The 20,938-nt window shown below is 46.2% G+C and overlaps 1 protein-coding gene across 1 annotated transcript in view; it reads right to left on the bottom strand.

Annotated features, from left to right (window-relative positions):
* LOC119955091 (transcription factor E2F7-like) overlaps positions 1–20,938 on the bottom strand; it is a 44,385-nt gene that overhangs the window by 5,884 nt on the left and 17,563 nt on the right. The window contains exons 8-13 of the mRNA XM_038780961.1: positions 18,696–18,842; positions 17,209–17,293; positions 14,363–14,948; positions 8,852–9,058; positions 7,755–7,857; positions 1,303–1,691 (exon numbers count right to left, since the gene is read on the bottom strand). Of these exons, the coding sequence (XP_038636889.1) occupies positions 1,303–1,691; positions 7,755–7,857; positions 8,852–9,058; positions 14,363–14,948; positions 17,209–17,293; positions 18,696–18,842 (1,517 nt within the window). The remainder of the gene's footprint in view (positions 1–1,302; positions 1,692–7,754; positions 7,858–8,851; positions 9,059–14,362; positions 14,949–17,208; positions 17,294–18,695; positions 18,843–20,938) is intronic.

The raw sequence follows: 20,938 nt of genomic DNA, 5'->3' as shown, positions 1-20,938 counted from the left end.
AGATAGTGCTTGATTAATCTAATTGAATTTCTTGGTTAAGTAATAGAGAAGGTCGATGCAGGGAATGTGGTGGACGTTGTCTATCTGGATTTTAAGAAAGCATTTGACAAGGTATCACATAAAGGTTGGTTAACAAAATTGAGACCCATGGAATAGGAGGGTCAGTGTCAGCTTGTATAAAAAATAGATTTAAGGATAGAAAGCAGCGAGCTGTGATAGATTGGATAGTAAAGAGTGGTGCTCATCAACAGAGAGTGCCAGGATCACTGTGTATATATATACGACTTGGAATACAGAATTAAATTTCAAAATTTGCTGATGATACCAAACTTGCAGGAATGGTGGAAATGAAAATGATACCATATGACTGAACAAGATATAGATAGGCTGGCAGAACGGGCAGATAGAATTTAATACAGAGAAGTGTGGGGTGTTGCAGTTTTGCAGAAACGATAGGGAGAACCAATATAGACATAGAATTTACAGTGCAGGAGGCCATTCGGCCCATCGAGTCTGCACCAGCTCTTGGAAAAAGCACCCCACTTAAGCCCACACCGCCCCATACCCGTAACCCAGCAACCCTAGCCAAACCCTTTGGACACGAAGGGCAATTTATCATGGCCGATCCACCTAACCTGCACATCTTTGGACTGTGGGAGGAAACCGGAGCGCCCGGAGGAAACCCACGCAGACATGGGGAGAACGATCAGACTCCGCACAGTCATTGACCCAATCCGGGAATCGAACCTGGGACCCTGGAGCTGTGAAGCAACAGTGCTAACCACTGTGCCACCTTGACGCCTGTATAGACTTAATGTTGTAGTTGTAAAGAATGTATAGGGACGAAATAACCTAGAAGTTTATGTGCATCGATCTTTCAAGGTAGCAGGACATATGGTTAGCAAAGCATATTGGATCGTGAGCTTCAGAAGTAGAGGATTTGTTTTCAAAGGCAGGGAGCTTATGTTAAATCTTTATAAAGATGTGGCTAGGCCTCAACTAGGGCATTGCGTCCAGTTCCAATGGTCACATTTTCGGAAAGATGTGAGAGTCCTCGAGGGGGCGTGGAGATTTCCCAGAATTGTTTCGGGAATCGGGTTTTTATGCAAACATGTCTCCCACAAAACTGAAATAAGGAGATTTCACTTCACCAAATGAACAGGGAACTGGGGTTTCTGTACTGGCTGCAACTCAATGTGATGAAGAATGTATGGGTTTGATAATACTGTAGTCAGCCACTTACTGCAGTGACAACACTAAACATGGTAGTCTCTGCCACTTATTTATCCCACAAACTTGTACCTGTTCCTGGAGTTTGATAGTGACAGATTGCTGAGTGGGAGGCTCCGTTTTGGTGGGAAGATCTTTGCGGGAAGCCTGAGCGAGCATTGGAGAATTGATTTGTTGTTCCGGTGAGGAGGCTCTCAAACTGGCTCCGGTTGGCGTTGGCACTGAACCACCACCCATTAAAAGCTGGGCACTCGGTGCCAGGTTCAGGTTTTGCAGGTTGTAATGCACTCGGCCGCTATTGTGAATGGAGCTCCCAGCAGATTGGGTTGGAGGAACCGGCTGGCAAATCACTGGCACCATCAGCTGATAGGGGAGACTCACCGATGCCATCTGACCTGGGGATATGGCAATTCCACTGAGGTTCTGATTGGTGGAAATTAATAAATTCAATTCTCTCATACCTGTGAATTAGGGAGAGGACAGAAAACAAAAATCATTGTTTAAGCAACATTGAGGTATCTCCGGCTGTTGGTTTACAAAACACGAGAAAGGGAAAAGGGAGAAAGCGAGAGAGCGTGGCCATGGAGACAAAGGGGGCACAGCTGACAAGAGTGACTGGCATTTTGATTACAGGTTTCACTAACACAGGACAGTCAAAGCACTTTACAGTCAATGAAGTATTTTTGAAGCATAGTCGCTATTGTAGGGTTGCAAGTGGCTGAAGGCTAAAAGGACTGAGCATTTCTTGGTGACAAGGACTCCTGTAATATTAGTACGTTTTATATGTAGCGAAATGCATTTGCGTCCCAGCCACTTCAAATGAGTGGAATGATTTGAATTCAAACGGTGAGAAACCTATTATCATCACGATTGAACTAGTGCATTTGTAACTGATCACCAGTGTCCTCGGCATTTCAGCAGTTAGTGTGTGCGATACAGGATGAAGTTCGGACAACAGAATGTGACCGTGCTGCATTCTAAGAAAGCAGAGGACCACGGCAGCGCTTCGCAAACTATTCTCCAATTGGACCCCATTTTAATTCGTCGTCACCACCCTCTCAAAGGCAGTTAGGGATGGGCAGCAAATGCTGCACGTGCCCGTGTCATGCCAAGCCCATGCCACCCATTTCCCTATTCAAACATACAAAACATCTCTTGAAAATTAACTCGACGCCATAAACAAAACAGCAGAGTATTTATTAAAGTTCATACGTATATTTATAGATCAACATATACTGTATCATATGAATATGAAAACCTGTGTTTTAAAGCACTGTGAAAATATAATTTTTATGTAATCATATAGGTGTCTACCAATTGTCATGTTCCCCAATGACAGAAGGTTCACTGAAACTCCTTCCCACCCCAGCCGTACACACCCACCTCTTCCCAACCCACCTCCACCCATACTCATTCACTAGCCACTCTTCCCAAACCCCTTCCTCCCACTCAGCCTTTCCTTCCAACCCACTCATCCCCTCCTCCTGCTCCACTTTCCCACCATTGCTCCATTTTGCCCGGACCCAGCTCATCACTGCCCACGTCGGCTGGCAGTTCTGTGCTTCCTCCTTTGCTGGTGCCATGTGGATTAACACTGCCAGGGGAGGGCGAGCTGCCTCCCTGGGTTATAGGAGGTTGGGCCCTGAGAGCACAGACACCAGTGGACCAGGGAACACTACCTCTTCCATCACTGGGCAATTGGATAGTGTCGGAGTCCCGAGTGGCTAAGTCAGATGGGGTGCAAAACGGCGGCTGTTGCCACGGGTGGGATATAGCCAAGACCGTGGCAGTTTGGAGTCTCCCTCCAGGTCTTGAGCTGGAGTGGCCAACTATGGCTTGGTTGCGGCTGAGTCGTTCCATTGGTAACGGGTGCCACAGATGGCAGTGGGTTAAAGAGTGCGGCCAAGTGACGGCTCCCCATGGCCAGGTGGAGATGGAAATAAAACTAAAAGGACAGAATTCCACGTTAGATCCAAAAGTTGGAATTCCACCAAATGGAAGTGTCTCATTCTTGCTGTCGTAACGTGGAAAACGTTACGGCCAATTTGCACTGATAAATGGTCAGATGCCGTTTGTTTAAAGTGATGTTGATTGGTCAGACTCCCCTGCTTTTAGTTAAATAGTACCATGACATCTTTTATATCCATTGGAAGGGGCTTCAATTTAATGCCTCATCCAAGAAACAGCACCTCCAACAATTCAGCACTTGCTTAGCACTGCACTAATGGATTCATGCTAAAAAGGTGGATACATCAGTAAAGGAAAGGGTTTCATACCAAACAAGATGCCGATAATTGTTCCCCTCAAATGCACGGGGATATCGGTGAGAAAACAAACTGTGTGGCAACAGCTTCAGGTTTCTAAACATTCATTTAATTGGATGGAAAATTGAGAGGCTTTGGTTCAGGTGATACCATCGCCTGCCTTTGACCAGGAGGGTGAGTTAATGTTAAAAAGTAAAAAGAGGGAACTGTGTGCTAACGTGATGTATTCGAGATCAGAATTGTTGGGTCCTGGTGGCTCCACAACAGATCTGTTAACAGTAACACACCTTTTTATTTCTCAGTATTTTTCTTCCCAGTTTGACCTGCTGAACAATTCATTGATTGGAAATTAATGGCTTTTTTATTGCATAAATGAACATTAATAATGACCTGCGATCCACGCAGACCCCAGCACCATCATTCATGGTAAACCATGATGATTTGTTGATTTATAAAGGATAGAACTGAGAGATCAAAGTACAATATCCTATTCTACTGCTAAGTTAAAACATTGGGCCCAGAGGTCACAAGTTTAAATTTGACAATAGAACATAGAACACTACAGCGCAGTACGGGCCATTCGGCCCTCGATGTTGCGCCGACCTGTGAAACCATCTGAAGCCTATCTGACCTACACTATTCCATTTTCATCCATATGTCTATCCAGTGACCACTTAAATGCCCTTAAAGTTGGCGAGTCTACTACTGTTGCAGGCAGGGCGTTCCACACCCCTACTACTCTCTGAGTAAAGAAACTGCCTCTGACATCTGTCCTATATCTCTCACCCCTCAATTTAAAGCTATGTCCCCTCGTGTTGGTCATCACCATCCGAGGAAAAAGACTCTCACTGTCCACCCTATCTAACCCTCTGACTATCTTATATGTCTCTATTAAGTCACCTCTCAGCCTTCTCCTCTCTAACGAAAACAACCTCAATTCCCTGAGCCTTTCCTCGTAAGACCTTCCCTCCATACCAGGCAACATCCTAGTAAATCTCCTCTGAACCCTTTCCAAAGCTTCCACATCCTTCCTATAATGTGGTGACCAGAACTGCACGCAGTACTCCAGGTGTGGCCGCACCAGAGTTATGTACAGCTGCAGCATGACCCCGTGGTTCCGAAACTCAATCCCCCTGCTTATAAAGGCTAGCACACCATATGCCTTCTTAACAGCCCTATTAACCTGGGTGGCAACTTTCAAGGATTTATGTACCTGGATGCCGAGATCTCTCTGTTCATCTACACTACCAAGAATCTTGCCATTAGCCCAGTACTCTGCATTCCTGTTACTCCTTCCAAAGTGAACCACCTCACACTTTTCCGCATTAAACTCCATCTGCCACCGCTCAGCCCAGCTCTGCAGCTTATGTCCCTCTGTATCCTATAACATCCTTCAGCACTATCCACAACTCCACCGACCTTCGTGTCATCTGCAAATTTACTAACCCATCCTTCTACACCCTCTTCCAGGTCATTTATAAAAATGACAAACAGCAGTGGCCCCAAAACAGATCCTTGCGGTACACCACTAGTAACTGAACTCCAGGATGAACATTTGCCATCAACCACCACCCTCTGTCTTCTTTCAGCTAGCCAATTACTGATCCAAACCGCTAAATCACCTTCAATTCCATACTTCCTTATTTTCTGCAATAGCCTACCGTGGGGAACCTTATCAAACGCCTTACTGAAATCCATATACACCACATCAACAGCTTTACCCTGATCCACCTGTTTGGTCACCTTCTCAAAAAACTCAATAAGGTTTGTGAGAAATGACCTACCCTTCACAAAACCGTGTTGAGTATCGCTAATCAACTTGTTCTTTTCAAGATGATTATAAACCCTATCTCTTATAACCTTTTCCAACATTTTACCCACAACCGAAGTAAGGCTCACAGGTCTATAATTACCAGGGTTGTCTCTACTCCCCTTCTTGAACAAGGGGACAACATTTGCTCTCCTCCAGTCTTCCGGCACTATTCCTGTCGACAAAGACGACATAAATATCAAGGACAAAGGCTCTGCAATCTCCTCCCTGGCTTCCCAGAGAATCCTAGGATAAATCCCATCTGGCCCAGGGGACTTATCTATTTTGACATTTTCTAAAATTTCTAACACCTCCTCCTTTTGAACCTCAATTCCATCTAGCCTGGTCGACTGAACCTGAGTGTTCTCCTCGACAACATTGTCTTTCTCCAGTGTAAACACTGACGAAAAATATCCATTTAATGCTTCCCCTATCTCCTCTGATTCCACACACAACTTTCCACTACTATCCTTGATTGGCCCTAATCTTACTCGAGTCATTCTTTTGTTCCTGATATACCTATAGAAAGCCTTAGGGTTTTCCTTGATCCTATCCGCCAACGACTTTTCGTGTCCTCTCCTCGCTCTTCTTAACTCTCCCTTTAGGTCTTTCCTGGCTAACCTGTAACTCTCAAGTGCCCTAACTGAGCCTTCATGTCTCATCCTAACATAAGCCTTCTTCTTCCTCTTGACAAGTGCTTCAACTTCCTTAGTAAACCACGGCTCCCTTGCTCGACAACTTCCTCCCTGCCTGACAGGTACATACTTATCAAGGACACGCAGTAGCTGTTCCTTGAAAAAGCTCCACATTTCGATTGTACCCATCCCCTGCAGTTTCCTTCCCCATCCTATACCTCCTAAATCTTGCCGAATAGCATCATAATTGCCTTTCCCCCAGCTATAATTCTTGCCTTGCGGTATATACCTATCCCTGCCCATTGCTAAAGTAAACATAACCGAGTTGTGATCACTATCACCAAAGTGCTCACCTACATCTAAATCTAACACCTGGCCGGGTTCATTACCCAGTACCAAATCCAATGTGGCCTCGCCCCTTGTTGGTCTGTCTACATACTGTGTCAGAAAACCCTCCTGCACACACTGCACAAAAACTGACCCATCTATAGTACTCGATGACAATGACGAATTGTAAAGCTGAATTTAAATGAGATAGAGTTTGATTTTGATAGGATTGGCTTGTGGCCATCTACAATGGCCGCCCCCAAAGGATAATGGGAATTGTGGTCAGGTTGGAACACAGACAGTACACAGCCCCTGTGTATTGTGCAGAGGGAAACCAGACCTAACTGAAACTCACACCTGCTGAGGCACCCTCAATTACGATGCGAGAGCGAGGTCGGTAATCAAAAGGCTTTAATCTACAGAGAACAGGACAGCATTCAAGAGAAGTGTGCTTGCCACATGGAGCCTTATCCCATATACCGTTTCCTGGGGGCATAGCCAGAGGCGGAGTCCCCCAGGGTTCCAAGCCTCTTAAAGGGGCATGGTATTAAAGGTCAGGTACCGTTTACGGCAGTTATTAATACCGTTCATCACACCTGCTAAAGGTCAATCACCGATTTCCCCAAGATTGAAACATAGCAGCAGTAGCAGACTCGGGGGTGCCTATTTACCTTATTTGGGAGTACATACATGCCTTGGACAATAGCAGCCAGGACACACCCAGCCATCGAGGTACCCGCCCCTAATTGGCCAGAATCGATTAGGGTGATGGAAACCATATCAATCCATTGGATCCAGAGTTGGGACCACCCAAAAGAGCGCAAAAGCTCAGGGGATAAGAAGAACTGCGCAACCAGTAGTCGGCCTCTTTTGGGACCAGCCTCTGCCTCACCAATCGCAACACATTGACCAGCCAAGTTCAAGGACCCGCGATCGCTACCTGAAGGACGAGCCGCAACCGAGACAAACCTGACGACTTCCAGCCGTCACACGTGAGGATCCAGATAAAGGCCTTATCTAACCTGCACAGAGCCGGTCACTTGGAAGTTAAGTAAAGGTAATTTCAGTTGTTAGGTATAGTTTAATGTGTAGCCACGTGTAGATTCTCTAAATTTAAAATAAATAAATAAATAAATAATAAACTATAATTGAACGAATATACTGGTTGTGTGGTCATTTGTTCAATACACGGAAGTACTCGCATCTTGTGGTTCAGATAAAGAGCAACAGGCTGAATAAGAAAGAAACATTTCCAGCCGTGGTCACCACTGCTCTGTTTATTTTATTAAACTTAAAATGGCGGAAGCGATGAACGGGGCTGTCACACTGCACTCCCAACCTACCTGGAAATAGCACCGGTAATCTATGGCTGGCATCAGAGAGAAGCTTCCAGTTTTCTAGAGATCAAATGAGTTTGCCAATATCCTGCAAAGTAAGACAAAGCTTGCCACAGGGCGAGGTGGCTGAACAGAATAGGGAATCACTCACCAGGGGCACCTGCCAAACAGTAGCTCTGGCTATTTTCAGCTAACCCACACGGCACATGGACAACAAATGGAGCCGGGGCGAGATTTCCAGAGGACATCAGGGTCTAGGAGAAACAGCACCAGTTATCCAGAGTAACATTAGACACGTTATATTCCTTCACCCACTTCCCCTCAACATAAAATAGAAAGACAAATTAGATTTCAATAACAGAAACTATAAATAATGGATCTGAAATGGAGCATCTCTGGCCATCCATTACCCCCTCCCCTCCAGCCCCACTACCCCCGGGATCTCTGCTGTCTGGAGTATCCCCAATTTCAATCACTCAACCAACAACAGTGCTGGAGCTCTGGAATTTCTTCCCAAAACCTCTTCATTTTAAGCTTTTGGTCAGGTGTCCAAATATCTCCATAAACAACTGTTAAATGTGGTTTGATATTTGGAATGATTTACCATGTTAAAGGCACCATATATATGCAAGTTGTTGAGAGCCAGGTAGATCCCAGAAGCGGGCCCTCCTGGGAGCCTTTGGGAGTGGAGTGTGGAAATTTTCACGTGACAATCATCTGGGGGAATTCTGAGGGGAAAGCCAGTCACTAACTTGGGATCAGAGCGGAGTGTGTGTATTTGACCACAATCACCTTATGTGTTTAAAAGGGATTGTGCGACAATAAAGACCACTGTAGATTAAGATGTACTTTTGGGTGTAATTGTTAAACTAAGGGGGAAATAAAAGTGTATTGTATCATAATCCAATTTTTAAACGTTTAATAAATGCTTTTTCCTTGTTGTTCAAACTAATTAGCAGCTCTGTGACTCTGTTCCTCACATTTTATAGAAGAAAAAGTAAAAGATATAGTCTTTCAAGCCAGGGTTTCATCCTGGGATCTTCCCATCCACTTATAACATCAACTGGGATTGTAACACCTTCTACTCTGCTCCACTCCTTTTCTCCCTCTCTCAACTCTGAAGAAGAGTCGAAACATTAACTCTGTTTCTCTTTCCACAGATACTGCCAGACCTGCTGACTTTTTCCAGCATTTTCTGTTTTTATACCCTCTTTCACTAAAGGGTTAGTGGGTGAAGGATAAACCTACAGGCTCCTTCTCTGTTCCACTGTGATTCCACTCTTCAGTGTGCCTTGGGTGCGTGTGACAGCCGTCAGTCTGGGTTTCTGTAGAGGGGCAATTATTCTCCAGATTCACATTGGTGGTTTGAGTTGGAGGACATATAGCAGCCTCAGGGACATGGTCAAGACACTTGGTATGGTTTCTCAGAACCACTGCATGATGGGTAGATGATTTCTGAAAGAAAGATAAATATTGATTCAAGTTACAGATTAAGAGCCAACACCGTTACATTTTAAAGCAAATATCTTTATCTTCATTCTTCCCCCTCATTCCCTTGCCATGTGAAAAAAGGATCAAAGATTAATACGAATACAGTGCCGTAACATCCCAGAAACGTTCCAAACCTCAGCACGCGAAACAAATAACTCAGAAATTCTGAACTGACTCTCCTGTGGATCAATGGCAATTTACAGAGATTGAAGCATTTCTATTGGGTATGGGCTATCAAGGAATATGGAGTTTAGGTGGGTAGATTGATGAGAGATATAGACCAGGCATGTGTAGCAGAACAGACTTGAGGGGCTGAATGGCCTCCTTCTGTTCCTATGTTTCAATGACATGCACTTGTGGGTGAACACAGTCAGCAATTTGCACATAGTAAGGTCGCAGTAACGCGAGACAGCTGAACAATCTATCTGTTCGTTTAATCCTAGTACTCAATGGTGGAATGTTGGTCAGGACACCCTTTTCCTTACATGAAGCTATAATTATCCACATCAGTTGAACAGGCCCCAATTTCAACCTTTCACCTCAAACAGTGCGGCACTCCCTCAGTACAGCAAGGAAGCCATGTTGGTCTAGTTTAGATTTCATCTGTATGGCGGCTGGAACCCACTACCTTCCAACTCGTAAACAAGAATGTGACTAACAAAGTCAAATTGACAATAATGGCCCAAACCTCTGTGGTTGCCAATTAAACGTTCCCTAATGTCCTGGGAAATACGGATTGGAAGCCCATGCTGAGTGACAGTTAGCCTGTGTGGCTTTTATTGCGAGGGAAAAGCCTCCACGGTAACCTGCAATCAATTTTCACATGGCTCTCCAAATATCGTTTTAGCTGAAAGGCTGGCACCTGGCAGTCAAACTCCAGAAGCACAAAGAGAAATGGGACAATTACCAGATAATCCGATTACAGGAAAAATATCGAGGACGTCAGGGTGCTTCCCTGCTCTTCCTCAAAATTGCTCTTTCTTCTCAAATGTTCTGTGGGAATTTTTTATCCAGTTGAGGCAGACAGGGCTTCAATGTAACATTTCATCTGCAAAACGGTACTCCCTCAGCACCGAGCTCCCAACAGGGCGGTGATCCCTCATTGCAGCAGCCCCAACAGGGATTGGATTGGATTGTCACATATGTACCAAGGTACAGCGAAAAGTACTGTTCTGCATGTAGCTCAGACAGATCATTCCATACATGAAAAAAAAATACATAAGAGGGCAAACATAAAATACACAATACCCACAACTCTGGTGAAGATGTGTGAACAGATCAGATCAGTCCATAATTCCATCCGAGGATCGTTTAGTAACAGCGGGGAATTTGTTTTTGAATCTGTTAGTGCATGTTCTCAGACTTTTGTATCTCCTGCCCGATGAAAGAAGTTGGAAGAGTGAGTAAGCTGGGTGGGAGGGGTCTCTGATTATGCTGCCCGTTTTCCCAAGGCAGTGGTAGGTGAAGAGAGTTAATGGATGGGAGGCGGGTTTGTGTGATGGACTGGGCGGTGTTCACGACTCTCTGTAGTTTCTTCTGGTCTTGAGCCGAGCAGTTGCCAAACCAGGCTGTGATGCAGACTGATAGGGTGCTTTCTATGGTGCATCTGTAAAAGTTGGAGAGAGTCAGTGTGGACATGCCAAATTTCCTTTGTTTCCTGAGACAATATAGGCTCTGTTGTGCTTTCCTGGTCGTAGCATCGAAGTGGGTGGACCAGGACAGATTTGTGGAGATGTGCACACCTAGGAATTTGAAGCTGTCAACCATCTAAAAGGTATTAAGGTGGACTAAAAGGCATAAGATGGACAAGTCCCCAGGTCTTAATGGGATCTATCCCAGGTTACTGAGGGAAGCGAGTGACGAAATAGCTGGGGCCTTAACAGATATTTTTGCAGCATCCTAGAGCACGGGTGAGGTCCCGGAGGACAGGAGAATTGCTAATGTTGTCCCTTTGTTTAAGAAGGGTAGCAGGGATAATCCAGGTAATTATAGACCTGTGAGCTTGACGTCAGTGGTAGGCAAACTGTTGGAGAAGATACGGAGGAATAGGATGTATTCACATTTGGAAAAAAATAGACTTATCAGTGATAGGCAGCATGGTTTTGTGCAGGGAAGGTCATGTCTTACAAACCTAATAGAATTCTTTGAGGAAGTGAAAAAGTTAATTGATGAGGGAAGGGCTGTAGAGGTCATATACATGGACTTCAGTAAGGCGTTTGATAAAGTTTCCCATGGCAGGTTGATGGAAAAAATGAAGTCGCATGGGGTTCAGGGTGTACTAGCTAGATGGATAAAGAACTGGCTGGGCAACAGGAGACAGAGAATAGTGGTGGAAGGGAGTGTCTCAAAATGGAGACGGGTGACTAGTGGTGTTCCACAGGGATCCATGCTAGGACCACTGTTGTTTGTGATATACGTAAATGATCTGGATGAAGGTACAGGTGGTCTGATTAGCAAGTTTGCAGATGATACTAAGATTGGTGGAGTTGCAGATAGCGAGGCAGACTGTCAGAGAATACAGCAAAATATAGATAGATTGGAGAGTTGGGCAGAGAAATGGCAGATGGAGTTAAATCCAGGCAAATGCGAGGTGATGCATTTTGAAAGATCCAATTCAAGAGCGGACTATACGGTCAATGGAAGAGTCCTGGGGAAAATTCATGTACAGAGAGATTTGGGCGTTCAGGTCCATTGTACCCTGAAGGTGGCAACACAGGTCGATAAAGTGGTCAAGAAGGCATACAGCATGCTTGCCTTCATCGGACAGGGTATGGAGTACAAGAGTCGGCAGGTCATGTTACAGCTGTATAGGACTTTGGCTAGGCCACATTTGGAATACTGCGTGCAGTTCTGATCGGCACATTACCTTGAGGTGGATCCTTTAGAGAGGGTGCAGAGGAGGTTCACCAGGATGTTGCCTGGTATGGAGGGTGCTAGCTATGAAGAAAGGTTGAGTAGATTAGGATTGTTTTCGTTGGAAAGACGGAGGGTGAGGGGGGGACCTGATTGAGGTCTACAAAATTATGGGAGGTATGGACAGGGTGGATAGCAACAAGCTTTTTCCAAGAGTGGGGGTGTCAGTTACAAGGGGTCACGATTTCAAGATGAGAGGGGGAAAGTTTAAGGGAGATGTGCGTGGTAAGTTTTTTATACGCAGAGGGTGATGGGTGCCTAGGCATGATAGCATCATTCAAGATGCATCTAGACAGATATATGAACGGGTGGGGAAGAGAGAGAAGTAGATCCTTGGAAAATAGGCGACAGGTTTAGATAAAGGATCTGGATCGGCGCAGGCTGGGAGGGCCGAAGGGCCTGTTCCTGTGCTATAATTTTCTTTGTTCTATCTCCACCTCGGCCTCATTGATGCAGACAGGGGTGTGTACAGTACTTTGCTTTCTGAAAGCAATGACCAGCTCTTTAGTTTTGCTGACATTGAGGGAAAGATTGTTGTTGTTACACCACTCCACTAGGTTCTCTACGTCCCTCCTGTATTCTGACTCATCGTTGTTCGAGATCTGACCCACTACGGTCGTGTCATCAGCAAACTTGTAGATGGAGTTGGGAGCTAAATTTTGCCATGCAGTCGTGTGTGTACAGGGAGTAGAGTAGGGGGCTAAGTACGCAGCCTTGCGGAGCCCCGGTATTGAGTACTATCGTGGAGAAGGTGTTGTTGTTTACTGTTACTGATTGTGGTCTATGGGTCAGGAAGTCGAGGATCTATTTGCAGAGTGAGCAGCCTAGTCCTAGGTTTTGGAGCTTTGATATGAGCTTAGCTGGGATTATGGTGTTGAAGGCGGAGCTGTAGTCAATAAATAGGAGTCCTACATAGGAGTCCTTGTTGTTGAGATGCTCCCAAGGATGTGTAGGGCTAGGGTGATGGCGTCTGTTGTGGACCGGTTGCGTCGGTATGCGAATTGTAGTGGATCAAGGCGTTCTGGGAGTACGGAGTTCATGTGCCCGATGACCAACCTCTCGAAGCACTTCATTACGACAAGTCAGGGCCACCGGACAATTGTCATTGAGGCACGTTGCCTGGTTCTTCTTTGGCACCAGTCGGACAGTGGTCTTCTCGAAGCAGGTGGGGACCTCGGAATGGAGAAGGGAGAGGTTGAAGATGCCCGGAACCCATCTGCCAGCTGGTCCTCGCAGGCTCCGAGTGCACGACCAGGGACCCCACCCGGTCCCGTCCCTTCCTAGGGTTCACTTTCAAGAAGGCTGATCTGACTTCAGAAGCTGTGATGGGAGGTGTGGGCATATCCAGGGCTTTTGGGACAGCGGCTTGATGGTTTCCTGCTGAAACCGAGCATAGAATGCATCGAGTTCATCAGGGAGGGCTGCCCTGCTGCCAGAGATTCTGCTCGAGTCCTCGATAGGGCAGTGATCCCTCATTACCGAGCCCCTGACAAGGCAGAGATCCCTCAGTCCAGAATCCCCAACAGGGCAGCACCCCCTCATTAATGAAACCCCCCCTTTTCCCCTTTGCAGCCTACAGGGTAGTGCTCCTTCAGCACAGACCCCCCCCCCCCCCCAAAAAACAGTGCAGCACTCCCTTAATACCTACCCCCTGACAGGTAGTGCTCTCTCAGTACTGACGGCCCAACAGGGTGGTGCTAACACAATTAACATCACGCATCCCCCCCCCCCCCCCCCCCCCCAAAAACAGGGTGGTGCTCCCTCAGTAACGACCCACCACCAACCCCTAAACAGGGCAGCATTTCCTCAGTACCAACACCCGATAGGGCACCGCACCTTCAGTACCTCCCCCACCCCCTAAACAGGCCAACACTCCCTCAGCACCGACCCCCCCACTCCAGCCCCTGTTGGACGTGCTCCCTCAGTACTGACAGGGTGGTGCTAACTCAGTTAACAATGCGACCCCCTCCCTCACTGCCGACAAGGTGGCGCTCCCTCAGTACTGACACCCGATAGGGCAGCACCTCCCCCACCCGCCAAACAGCGCAACGCTCCCTCAGTCCCGACCGCCCCCCCCCCCCCCCCGCCAAACAGCGCAACGCTCCCTCAGTCCCGACCCCCCCCCCCCCCCCCCACCATTTGGTAGCGCTCCCTCAGTAATGATTATCATATTCTGTGGTGAGAGCAGTTGCCCCACTGAGTCACTCTTAGCAACATTCCTATTGCTTAGAAGAACCTGGTTTGCCCGACTATGTGACTGAAGTTTAGCCTGCTGCGTGGGGAAGAACATAACAGATCCCCAATATCTCTTTTTAGGAGATTATCTTCATTCAATACTGTCATTCAAACACATACCTGGTTCATTGATGACAAAGAAAGCACAGAAGGAAGACTTCCAGATGTATGTTCAAGGCAACAAAAAAATTTCCCCCGTTTAACCTCTGGTTTGTCATCTTGCCAAAGCCCATCAGGCAATGTACATTGTTCCGTATGACTGCGCTTCTGTGAGTTTCTAGTGGACACAGCAGCCTCCATCTCTCTGGGTACGAGTGATGAAGCGTCTTCATGTGGAGAAGGTTGAGCCTCACTGGATCCAGGAGAAGGTTCAGTGCTGGACTCCGTATTTTTGTACAGCAGGAGGACAGGGGCTGTCGGTAAACTCTGCAGGAACACAAATGGCTGCCTCTTCAGGGGGCAAGAGTAGCCTTCCTCTGTGTTGGGTGCAGCAGATGGGGGCATGGGTGTTGGCTGCCCAGGGGTAGCATTACGAAGGCAGAATGGTGGCGATAGTTCAGACTGAGAAACAGAGAAGCCATCCGGTGCCAGAGGTATCACAGGGGATTCAACAGTACAGGCCTTGCTAGTAATTAACAGGGGACAAGAAGCCATGGGAATGGACTTGGATTGATGGTCTTCCTGATTGCAGGGAGATTCCAAGCTCCTAAAGAAGAGGAAAAAGAAAGAAACTTTTTTTCAGCAAAATGAAATGTCCATAATAGCACCCGACTCCAGCCCTGCCTCAGCCATTCCACTGCTGAAACACAGATCCATGTTTTTATAACCTCAATATTCCCACATTCCTCTGACTGATCTCCCATCTTCCACTCCAAGCTCTGCTGCACTTGTCCTCCCTCACACCAAGTCCTGTTCGCTCAACACTCTCTGTGCTCACTGACCTATATTGGCTTGTGGTCAAGCAATGTCTCAATTTTAAAATTCTCAACCTTGTTTCGAATCCCTCCAGAGTTTCATCCCTCCCTCTCTCCACCATCTCCACAACCCACAAGATATCAGAGCTCTTCTGATTCTGGTCTCTGCACCCTGATTTAATCACTCCACCATTGGTGGGCCTAAGAACCAAGCTCTGCAATTCTCTCGCTAAACTTCATCTCGTTACCTCTCGCTCCTTCTTTCAACCTAACTGTGACCAAGTATTTGCTCACCTGCTCTAAAATCTCCCAATGTGGTTCATTGTCAAATTATTGGCGAATAACTAACCATGCCAAAAGCAAGGGCGGCATGATGGCGCAGTGGTTAGCACTGCTGGCTACGGTGCCGAGGATCTAGATTCGATCCCGGCCCAGGATCGCTGTCCGTGTGGAGTTTGCACATTCTCCTGGTTGCTACGTGGGTCTCACCTCCACAGCCCACAGAAGTGCAGGGTAAGCGGATTGGCCACGCGAAATTGCCCCTTATTTGGGGAAAACAAAATTGGGTACTCTAAATTTTAAAGAAAAAAACCAATGTGAAAAGTGCTAAATAAATGTAAACTATCAACTACTATTGTACGTCAATCTTCTACCTCCAAAGAATATTGCTCAAAGGCAGAATTTCATCATCAAAATTATACATCTAATTTGTTACGTGAGTGAGCACTGGATACAGAGGTTTGTGAGTGAGTGAGCACTGTGCTGGACGCAGAGGTTTGTGAGTGAGTGAGCACTGTGCTGGACGCAGAGGTTTGTGAGTAAGTGAGCACTGTGCTGGATGCAGAGGTTTGTGAGTAAGTGAGCACTGTGCTGGACGCAGAGGTTTGTGAGTGAGTGAGCACTGTGCTGGACGCAGAGGTTTGTGAGTGAGTGAGCACTGTGCTGGACGCAGAGGTTTGTGAGTAAGTGAGCACTGTGCTGGACGCAGAGGTTTGTGAGTGAGTGAGCACTGTGCTGGAAGCAGGCTTGAGAGTGTGCAAATACTAAGCTGGAAACAGAGGTTTGTGAGTGAGTGAGCACTGTGCTGGACGCAGAGGTTTGTGAGTAAGTGAACACTGTGCTGGATGCAGAGGTTTGTGAGTGAGTGAGCACTGTGCTGGATGCAGAGGTTTGTGAGTGAGTGAGCACTGTGCTGGACGCAGAGGTTTGTGAGTGAGAACTATCCTGGAAGCAGGCTTGAGAGTGTGCAAATACTAAGCTGGAAACAGAGGTTTGTGAGTGAGTGAATACTGCACTGTCAGATAGAGGTTTTTGAGTGAGTGAACACCACTGGATACCGAGGTTTGCGAGTCAGTGAATACTGCATAGATTTGAGAGTCAGTGAATACTGTACTGGAAACAGAAGTTTGTGAGTTAATACTGCATTGGATACAGAGGCTTGAGTCTGAATACTGTACTGGATACAGAAGTCTGTGAGCTAATACTGCACTAGACACAGAGGTTTGTGAATGAGTGAACACTACACTGTCATACAGAGGTTTCTGAGTCTGTGAATACTGCACTGGAAACAGGTTTAAGTTACTGAATACTGCACTGAATACAGAGGTTTGTGAGGTGAGTGAATACCGCACTGGATACAGAGATTTTCAGGTGAGTGAATACTGCACTGGATACAGAGGTTTGTGAGGTGAGTGAATACTGTACTGGATACAGAGGTTTGTGAGTGAATACTGCACTGGATACAGAGGTTTGTGAGTAAATACTGCACTGGATACAGAGGTTTGTGAGGTGAGTGAATACTGCACTGGATACAGAGGTTTGTGAGGTGAGTGAATACTGTACTGGATACAGAGGTTTGTGAGTTAATACTGCACTGGATACAGAGGTTTGTGAGTGAGTGAACACAACTGTATACAGAGGTTTGTGAGTGAATACTGCACTGGATACAGAGGCTTGAGTCTGAATACTGCACTGAATATAGAGGTCTGTGAGTCAGTGAACACTGCACTGGATACAGAGTTTGTGCATGTTCTGCTGCAAAAAAATACTTACTTCATGTCTTCTTCAAACTGCAGTCTGCAAGCAGCAGCCAGATGCACCATTTTACTGGAACAATCTTGTGCTTCAATGGTTTTCACTGCAAGAGGAATAATGGCACAAACTTAACATGGTTTCAGACACAAAATAAAAAGGCAAGGTTATAAAAGAGCAACCTTTTAGTCCTGGGAACAAAATCCATATTTTAACAGCCCTCTGCAGAGTCCAAAATTACTCACAAAAGGGAACTAAACAGTTTTTTGATTTAAAGGCTTAAGGAGAGTGAGTAGGAGATTAGATTAGATTAATTCACTCATAAGCAAAACACATCTTTTTATTTTCTCATTACCACTCCATCTTCACCCACAATATCATCCCTTTAGTTTCTGTAATTCATCCTGCTCTCCCCTTAATCACATTATATTTCCTCCTTCCCAGACCTACATCAAAACTATCAAATCACACGTTCCTTCCAGTTCAGGTAAATGGTCATCAGCCTGAACTCCTCACGAAGCTGCCAGACCTGCTGAGTATTTCCAGCACTTGTGGCTTTTACTTCAGATTTCCAGCATCCAGTTATTTTGCTTTGTGTGCCAGTGTTGACCTGACGGGCTGAAAGGCCTCTTTCTGAGCTGTAATGGTGGAGAATTCCAACACATCCCTGTATCTGCTTAATGGTGAATTAAAGGCCATTTGACAAGCCCACCCTATAAAACCCTAATGTCCCCCCTCCCCCAACTATCCTGCCCAAGTCCCACTGAACCCCCACAATCCTGCCCAAGTTCGACTGCCTCTCCGCCCACAAAATGCCTTCAATGGCTGCATTCTGCTTCTGTAACCTTCTGTAAGTCAGTGATCGCACTCATTCACTCTTCTAAGTCTGGTCTAACACGAACCTCCTCTTCATTCAATATTTAGTGACTGACCCATCAGCCAACCTTGTCCCTTCAGAAGCAGCCTTGAAATTTGTCCTTTGAACTCCAATTTGCGTTCTTTCCTGGGTCAGAGCAACTCCTCCCTCAATTCCACCATCTCCAACAGCGAGTTGCCTTTGAACATCGGCGCCACGATAAACCCATAGTTATAATTGGAACACGATCCAGACTCCTCTCAAAAGGCTGCCAAGGTTGATGGAGGGGCAATTGAAGTTTCAAAATTGAGATTTCTCTATTTTCGTTAAGTAAGGGCATTAAGGACTACAGAACCTAGGCAGGTGGATGGAGTTAAAGACACAAATCAACCGTGTTGTGGCTAAATGATGGGAAAGGTTTGGTGGGAGCCGGGTGGTGAATGACTTCCTCCTGTTCCTATCACAATGCTGCATCTCAGCACACGGATCTGTCCAAGGCACTTGAGGACCATGAGCGGCAGCACAGGCAACATTACCAGTGGCCATTTAAACCCACTGGAATTTTAGATGGGGGAGATGGGGTTGCGGATTTTGGGGGCTCGGACAGTGCAGGTTACCACCCATGAACTGCAATCCTTTTACAAAAACAAACCTTTTTGAAACCTGGCAGGGCTGTGCTGGTTGGCATGGGAACTCTGGATTGAAGCCGGACACTCTAACCTCTCCTTAGTGTTCACTGGGAACCCGGCCTCTGCAGAACTTGCCGATGCTAATAATGCAATAGAATGATCCGGAATACCTGCACAGAAATCAAGAGAAAATTTAATTCCAACATCTGACTGCAAAAAGAAAAGACTGCATTAGAAAATTACATTAATATGGCACCAATAATATAACGAAACACCCCAATGTGCTTGACAGGAGCAATGATTAAACACTGAGCCCCAGAAGGTGATGAGAGTCAGGTGACTAATAGCTTGGTTAAAGAGGTGGGTTTTGAGGATAATTGTGCAAACTGCACAGGGACAGTGACCCAGGGCCGGTATTCGAACCCGGGTCCTCAGCGCCGTAGTCCCAGTGCTAACTACTGCGCCACACGCCGCCCTTTAAGGATAATTTTAAGGAGAGAGAGGGAGAGACATGGAGCGATTTAGGGAGGGAATTCCAGATGTTTAAGGCCAAGGCAGATAAAGGCATGGAGGGATTTAAGTCAGGGGATGCTCAAGAGAACTTGGAGGGTATGGTATTAAAGCAGGAGGAGATAATTAAACAGAGATAATTAAATATTCACATTGGCTGCAATGTGCTTCGACTTTGGGGGTCTGTCGGTTTAACTGGGTTACGACTAGATTAAGTACACAAAAGTTGATTTCAAATCCCCAGAGCCTTGGACACTGAAGTGTATCCATACCCAGGTCCCCTTAACTCGCTGACATTTCAAGTTGCTGATAATCATGGACACTTCCATTAACCAATGAGATCCCCACTGAAAATTTCAAAACTGAGGACAGTGGAAGTTTTGTTAGGTTTGATTACAGGAATGGTGGAGTTAAGATGCACCTCAACCATCCACCTGATTGCATGACAGATAAGCAACAGGGGTTGAATGGCTCCAGATGATCCTATGAAGTGGCCCAGCAAACCACCCAATTATACTAAGGTACGATCTTGCCAATGACCCTCCGACACATTAAACTATCGAGACAGCCATAATGAAGAGTGCAGGAGAGCATGACCGGAGCAGGACCAGGAATAGCTAAAAATGAGGTGTCAACCTGGTGAAGATACAACACAGGACTACTTGTGTGCCAAACAGCATAAGATGCAATAGCAAAGTGATTCCACAACCAATGGATCAGACCCAAGCTCGCTTTGCAGTCCTACCACATCCAGCCGTGAATGGTGGTGGACAATTAAACAACTCACTGGAGGAGGCGGCCCCACAGATATCCCCATCCTCAATGATGGGGGAGCCCAACACAACAAAGCAAAAGATAAGGCTGAAGCATTCACAACAATCTTCAGCCAAAGTGCCAAGTAGATGATCATAAGACCATGCCATAGGAGTAGAAGTGGGCCATTTGGCCCATCGAGTCTGCTCTGCTATTCAATGTGATCATGACTAATATGATAATTTTCAACTCCACTTTCCTGCCTTATTCCCATAATCCTTGATTCGCTCAGTTTGGGTTCCATCAGTTCCTGCCCTCATTACAGCGTTGGTTGAAACATGGACAAAAGAGCTGAACTCCAGAGGTGAGGGGCGACTGACTGCCCTGGAAATTGAGGCAACATTTGACCGAGTGTGGCTTCAAAACTGGAGCCAATGGGGATCAGGGGGAAAATTCTCTGCTTGTTGGGGTCATACCTGGCACAAAGGAAGATGGTTGTGGTGGTTGGATGTCAGGCATCTCAGCTCCAGGACATCACTGCAGGAGTTCCTCAGGTTAGTGTCCAAGGTCCAACCATCTTCAGCTGCTTCATCAATGACCTTCTTTCCATCATAGAGTCAGAAGTGGGGATGTTTGCAGATGATTGTGCAGTGTGCAACACCATTCACGGTTCCTCAGATATGAAACAATCCATGTCCAAATGCAGCAAGACCTGGGCAATATCCAGGCTTGGGCTGACAAGTGGCAAGTAACATTTGTGCCACACAAGTGCCAAGCAATGACCATCTCCAATAAGGGATAATCTAACCATCGTCCCATGTCATTCAATGGCATTACCATCATTGAATCTCACATTACCAACATTCTGGGGGTTACCAGACCAGAAACTGAACTGGACTACTCATAAATACTGTAGTTACAAAAACAGTTCAGAGCCTAGGAATCCCGCAATGGGTATTTCACTTTCTGACTCCTCAACGTTTGTCCATAATCTACAAGGCAC

This window comes from Scyliorhinus canicula, chromosome 20 (genome assembly GCF_902713615.1).
Source record: "Scyliorhinus canicula chromosome 20, sScyCan1.1, whole genome shotgun sequence".
NCBI classification, from domain to species: domain Eukaryota; kingdom Metazoa; phylum Chordata; class Chondrichthyes; order Carcharhiniformes; family Scyliorhinidae; genus Scyliorhinus; species Scyliorhinus canicula.
This window is presented reverse-complemented; position numbering and strand designations above follow the sequence as displayed.